The sequence below is a fragment of the Colobus angolensis genome, unplaced genomic scaffold (assembly GCF_000951035.1).
Source record: "Colobus angolensis palliatus isolate OR3802 unplaced genomic scaffold, Cang.pa_1.0 Scaffold99, whole genome shotgun sequence".
Taxonomy (NCBI): Eukaryota; Metazoa; Chordata; class Mammalia; order Primates; family Cercopithecidae; genus Colobus; species Colobus angolensis.
Window position 1 is genome coordinate 2,516,836 of NW_012123931.1, and position 7,050 is coordinate 2,523,885.

At 44.5% G+C, this 7,050-nt stretch overlaps 1 protein-coding gene across 1 annotated transcript in view; it reads left to right on the top strand.

The window, feature by feature from the left end:
* PTPN9 (protein tyrosine phosphatase, non-receptor type 9) overlaps positions 1-7,050 on the top strand; it is a 76,442-nt gene that overhangs the window by 31,361 nt on the left and 38,031 nt on the right. The window contains exons 7-8 of the mRNA XM_011933009.1: positions 913-1,023; positions 3,954-4,282. Of these exons, the coding sequence (XP_011788399.1) occupies positions 913-1,023; positions 3,954-4,282 (440 nt within the window). The remainder of the gene's footprint in view (positions 1-912; positions 1,024-3,953; positions 4,283-7,050) is intronic.

Here is a 7,050-nt window from a genome sequence, read left to right on the forward strand (position 1 = left end):
GGAGTGCAGTGGTGCGATCTTGGCTTACTGCAACCTCCACCTCTTAGGTTCAAGCGATTCTCCTGCCTCAGTCTCCCAAGTAGCAGGGGTCACAGGCGCATGCCACCATGCCCGGCTAATCTTTGTATTTTTAGTAGAGATGGGGTTTCACCATGTTAGCTGAGCTGGTTTCAAACTCCTGACTTCAAGTGATCTGCTCGCCTCGGCTTCCAGAAATGCTGGGATTACAGGTGTGAGCCACCGCACCCAGCCATATTATTTTTTTTTGAGACAGAGTTTCGCTCTTGTTGCCCAGGGTAAAGTGCAATGGCGTGATCTCAACTCACTACAGCCTCTGCTTCCTGGGTTCAAGTGATTCTCCTGCCTCGGCCTTCTGAGTAGTTGGGATTACAGGTGTCTGCTACCACACCTGGCTAGTTTTGTATTTTTAGTACTGACAGGTTTTACCATGTTGGCGAGGCTGGTCTTGAACTCCCGACCTCCAGTGATCCACCCACCTCAGCCTCCCGTAGTGCTGGGATTATAGGCATGAGCCACCGCACCTGGTCAAGAAATGTTTAATGTTCAGTTTATTCATAATCTCATTTTTCCTTCATTTTAATAACAGAACTTTTTTAGGAGGCATATATGTATGTTGATGTGTGGTATGTGTAGGATATCTGTTGTGAAGTCAGAATAGTTTCTGATCCATAAAGCTTATGGTAGACAAGAACTTAACATTGTTATTTTTAAAGGTAAATCAGCTTCTAATTTCTTTAGTTTGTTTAACCACTTTTCCTATAGCTGCTGAGGTCAAACCTGAATTAGGCTATAGACTCCCCCTGCTGGGTAAGAATGGGGAGAAGAGCAGAAAACCTAAACTTGGGCTTGAAGAGTCACAGGTTCCATTACACTTATGTGTTTTCTCCACAGGGAGCATTTCCAGCTCGTTTGAAGAAAGTACTGATTGTGGGGGCACCCATATGGTTCCGAGTGCCCTATTCCATCATCAGCCTCCTCCTGAAGGACAAAGTCCGGGAGAGGGTAAGGCAAGCTCGCCCTTTTTTATTTGGAGGTGAATAGATACATTCTCATCTCTACCACTGAATTCCTGCCAATTAATTTTCTACCTTCAAAAAATCCTCCTGGCATGTCTCCTAGAGCCTGTTCTGCTTCTGTTAGTGCATTCACTCATTCTCTACCTGATTCATTAGTCAGTTCGATACAGACTGCCTCTCTTACTGTACTACAAGCTTCTTGAAGTTTGAAACTAGACACAGTTTATCTGGTTCTCACTTTCTATAGCACCTTGCATAAGATAGTACTGAAAGATTGTGTCCTGGAGGTAACTTAGGGATAGCTGCTACTTCCAAAATTTATCCTAGAGCTGTATAGGCCTTTAATATTTAACAGCTTGTAATATAATTGCATTCGTTGAACTGGCATTTGAATTTGTTCAACTGGAAACATCATTCAATCCCTTTGACCACCAGGGTTGTGGAGGAAAGTTTTTCATTATGTCTCTTTCTACATTTATTCCTGGCATTTTTTTTCTCAGAACATCTTGTTGCTTCCCAATTTCAAAAGTGTTCAAAATTACCTTAATTCTGGGCTGAGTGTAGCGGCTCATGTCTATAATCCTAACACTTTGGGAGTCCGAGGCCAAGGTGGGAAGATCGCTTGAGGCCAGGAGTTCAAGACCAGCCTGGGCAACATAGTGAGACCCTGTCGCCACAATAAAACCAAAAACTTTAATTCTGTTATAATCTCCTGAGTGTCCCATGATTAAAAGATTTATGGTCTCAGTTACTGATTGCAGCCATTAAAAGACAGGACATATGAAAGTGAAGACATTTATTTCTGTGTTAGCTACTTAAACATCTAATGACACAGAGTAGGAGAGATCTTTTTTTTCTTTTTTTTTTGAGATGGAGTCTCACTCTGTCGCCCAGGCTGGAGTGCAGTGGCACAATCTTGGCTCACTGCAGCCCCGCCTCCTGAGTTCAAGCGATTCTTCTGCCTCAGCCTCCTGAGTAGCTGGGAGTACAGGCACACACCACCATGCCTAGCTAATTTTTGTATTTTTAGTAGAGATGGGGTTTCACCGTATTGGCCAGGCTGGTCTCGAACTCCTGACCTCATGATCCGCCCGCCTTGGCCTCCCAAAGTGCTGGGATTACAGGCGTGAGCCACCGTGGTTTTTTGTTGTTGTTGTTGTTTTGTTTGTTTGTTTGTTTGAGATGGAGTTTTTCTCTGTGTCCCAGGCTGGAGTACAGTGGTGCGATCTCGGCTCACTGCAAGCTCCGCCTCCCAGGTTCAAGCGATTCTCCTGCCTCAGCCTCTTTAGTAGCTGGGACTACAGGCACATGCTGTCACGCCCGGCTAATTTTTTTGTGTTTTTAGTAGAGACGGGGTTTCACCGTGTTAGCCAAGATAGAGTCTTGATCTCCTGACCTTGTGATCTACCCGCCTCAGCCTCCCAAAGTGCTGGGATTAGAGGCATGAGCACCATGCCCGGCCATGAGAGATCTTTTCTTTCTTTTTTTTTTTTTTTGAGATGGAGGTTTGCTCTTGTCGCTCAGGCTAGAGTGCAATGGCATGATCTTGGCTCACTGCAACCTCCAACCCCCAGGTTCAAGATGATTCTCCTGCCTCAGCCTCCCGAGTTGCTGGGATTATAGGCTCCCACCACCATGCCCAGATAATTCTTGTATTTTTTTTTTTAGTAGAGATGGTGTTTCACCATTCAGGTGATCCACCTGCCTCAGCCTCCCAAAGTGCTGGGATTACAGGCGTGAGCCACCATGCCAGCTGGAGAGATCTTTTCTAAGGTAACTCTTTGAGAGGACTCCATAGGCAAGTTCTTACACTTGAATGATAGGAATTATACATGCATGTATAAACTCAAAATATATTAAGTACTTTTTGTAGATGAAGCACTGGTTCCTGATAATTAAAAATTAAGTGAGATAGTCTACCCTCAAGGAGCTCATGGTCTTGATAGGGAACACAGAAATACACGTATGAGAACTTTGGCTCTGCAGGAACACAGAGAAGCATATTGCCTCAGGCAGTCAGGAAAGACTTCACAGAAGAGGTGAGCTGTGCTGGTCCATGAAGAGGCAGAGGAGAAAAAGAAGGCATTCCAAGAAGAGGCAACAGCAAAAGAGATGAGCTTTTAGGAGGAAGAGCATCCCCATTCCACAGAGATCCTAAGGAGAACCAGTTAAGCTAATTTGCTCCAGCATGGCTATGTCCAAGCAAAGAGCAGCATTAAGTCTTATGATTACTACAAAAAATTGTCTGGGCATGGTGGTGTGCATCTGCAGTCCCAGTTACTTGGGAGCTGAGGTGGGAGGATCACTTGAGCCCAGGAGGTTGAGGCTGCAGTGAGCCTTGATCTCGCCACTATAGTCCAGGCTGGGTGAAAAAGTGAGACCCTGTCTCAAAAAAAAAAAGTGTTATCTAACATTATTCCTGAGCTACCCTGCCTCTGGGTGTCTTGCTTTCATAGAATCCTATCTTTGTGAACAGTTATACCAAGCTGAGTAAAACACAAGCTAACAGGTCTTAGAATGGGTTGTCTGAGTATGGGGTTGACAAAAATAACTACTACCTATGCATTCTTAGTGGCCAAAAAAAGAGTACCAGCATTCAGCGATGCTGGGAAGCCTTGTTAATAATATAAAGCTTTTGTTCACTATATCATCCTTTCAGAAGGTGTGTAACAGTGTCCCTAATTCCAGGAGTGAATTTTATATACATTCTGGGAGTTCACACTTTTATCTGGCAAATTTATAGGACTTAAATCTCAGGCAGATGAAATGTAGTCTACTACTTTTACAGTATACCTTGAATTTCAAGAAAATCTCATACCATCCCCCAAACCTGATATAAACATATTTATTCTTTATCACTCTCTATATGCCTTTCCCTCTCCCCACACACTCACATGGTTCTTTCTTACTTTCTAGATTCAGATATTAAAGACATCTGAGGTCACGCAGCATCTGCCCAGGGAGTGTCTTCCAGAAAACCTGGGTGGGTACATCAAAATTGATCTCGCCACTTGGAATTTCCAGTTCCTACCCCAGGTGAACGGCCACCCAGATCCATTCGATGAGATCATCCTGTTCTCCCTCCCTCCTGCCTTAGACTGGGACTCAGTACATGTTCCAGGTCCCCATGCTATGACCATCCAAGAGTTGGTGGACTATGTTAACGCCAGGCAAAAGCAAGGAATCTATGAGGAATATGAAGACATTCGTCGTGAGAACCCTGTTGGCACTTTCCACTGTTCCATGTAAGTAGGAAAGGTTTGGGCCAGCAGCTGGTTACCAGGATGCTTCTGGCAGGCCCTGGCAACAGCTCCTTCCACCCTTCACTTGCTTCACAGAGACCCTTCCTTAGGGAAGGGAACATCACTCTCACATAAATGATGGTTTCTCGCATGCAGAAAGAGGTACTTTCTGCTTTGGTGCTTCTTACCAACATCCTATGCTCTGAAGTTTCTGAAGGTCTTTGGTACCAACAGGATAACCCTGTTGGACATATTTTTGGATATTTTTCTGAAATGCAAGTTTTTTTTTTTTGAGGCGAAGTCTTGCTCTGTTGCCTAGGCTGGAGTGCAGTGGCCAGATCTCAGCTCACTGCAAGCTCCGCCTCCCGGGTTCCCGCCATTCTCCTGCCTCAGCCTCCCGAGTAGCTGGGACTACAGGCGCCCGCCACCTCGCCCGGCTAGTTTTTTGTATTTTTTTTTTTTTTAGTAGAGACAGGGTTTCACCGTGTTAGCCTGGATGGTCTCGATCTCCTGACCTCGTGATCCACCCGTCTCGGCCTCCCAAAGTGCTGAGATTACAGGCTTGAGCTACCGCTCCCGGCCAAGTTTTTTTTTTTTAAAGTAGGTTCAAAATAGGCTACTCTCTATTCCAGTTCTCAGTGTGAGCGCTGATCTGTTCATTTAGGCAGTTTCTCCCCATAACATTTATAGTATAACATTACATCTTGAGGAGGGGTATGTGGTACACTTAAAATAATCCACAATCACTAAGAGAGTACAGTTGCTTCACAGGATTTTAACCCCTTGAGATTTTCATTCTACTCAAATCTTATCACAAAACCATCTGGCTAGTTTATAACTCTGGCTCATAACTGCTTGATAACTACTGTTGGCCATAGAACATAGATCCTCCCTTCCTTGCTCCCTCCTTCTTTCCTTTTTTTTTTTTCTTTTTGAGATGGAGTCTCATTCTGTCACCTAGGCCGGAGTGCAATGGCGCGATCTGAGCTCACTGCAACCTCCGCTTCCCAGGTTCAAGCAATTCTCCCTGCCTCACACTCCCAAGTAGCTGGGATTATAGGCATGCACCACAACGCCTGGTTAATTTTTATATTTTTAGTAGAGACAGGGTTTCACGGTGTTGGCCAGGTTGGTGTCGAACTCCTGACCTCAGGTGATCTGCCCGCCTCGGCCTCCCAAAGTGCTGGGATTACAGGTATGAGCTACCACACCCGGCCTTTTTTTCTTTTTTCTCTTCTCTTCTTCTCTTCTCTTCTCCTTTTCTTTTCTTTTCTTCTATATTATTTTCCTCAAATTCCTAGGTTCAAGTGATCCTCCTACCTCAGCCTCCTGAGTAGCTGGGACTATAGGTATGTGCCACTATGTCCAGCTACTTTTTTATTTTTTGAAGAGATGGGATTTCAGCATGTTGCCCAGGTTGGTCCTAAACTCCGAGGCTCAAGTGATCCTCCTGCCTCAACCTCCCAAAGGGTTGGGATTACAGGCGTGAGCCAGTGCACCCAGTCAGATTATTTATCTTACCATGTTACTGTCATTTCTTTTACCATGTTTTAATTGGCTGCCCCAGAAATCTCTTTCTCTCCAACTAGTGAGCTGTGTCTTTTGAAAACTGCAGAAACTAGGGCTGGGTGCAGTGTCTCAGGCCTATACCCAGCACTTTGGGAGTAAAGGAATAGGAGGACCATTTGTGCCCAGGAGTTTGAGACCAACCTGAGCAGCATAGCAAGACCCCACCTCTACAAAAATAAAAAACCAAAAAATTAGCCAGGCATGGTGGCACACTCCTATTGTCCCAGCTGCACTGGAGGATGACTTGAGCCAGGGAGGTCAAGACCACAGTGAGTTATGATCACGCTACTGAACTCCAGCCTGAGTGACAGAGTAAGACTTTGTCTAAGGAAAAAAAAAAAAAAAGAAAAAGGAAAGAAAATTAGGGAAGCTGTCCTAGTGGGTCCCAGCCTCATATTCCAACTTAACCAAAAGTTCCCTCTGTGAGTGACACAAGTTATTTTCCATCTCAGCACTTCAGTTTTCCTCTGTATAATATGTGACTACTGGACTCTGATATTCACCTACCTTTGTAGCTTAAATGTTTTAGAAATCTAGGATTCTGTGAGTACCTCTTCTCTCTAACTCCTGCCCAGTGTAGTCAGTGTACTCTGAATAAGATGCAGGGATAGAGTCTTTTAGCAAAGCAAAGAGGGAAAATAATAAGACAGGGAAAGTCAGAAAGAAGAGGCACTTGGGAAGGAAGTCAATCAGAGCAAGAATGCAAAAGAAAATAAGAGGAGACATAGGGGACACAGACCCCCATATCAACAAGGGAAAGTATTCTTTTCTCCCATACAGCTCTGTTTCTTCCCTACCAGCTCCAGACCCCTATTTTTATTTCATTTTATTTATTGTATTTATTATTTTATTATTATTTTTTTTAGAGACAAGGTCTTGCTCTGTCCCCTAGGCTGGAGCATAGTGGCATGATCATGGCTCACTGCAACCTCCATCACTTCATGCTCAGTTGATTCTCCTGCCTCAGCCTCTTTGAGTAGCTGAGACCACAGACATGCACCACCATGCCTGGCTAATTTTTTAAAATTTTTTGTAGAGTCTCCCTATGTTGCCCAGGCTGGTCTTGAACCCCTGGACTCAAGTGATCCTCCTGCCTTAGCCTTCCAAAGTGCTGGAATTATAGGTGCTACCTATGCCCAGCTACCAGACTCCCTGTTTACATCCAATCTGTTTTGCAAACAGAACCGTTATTCTGTTAAAGT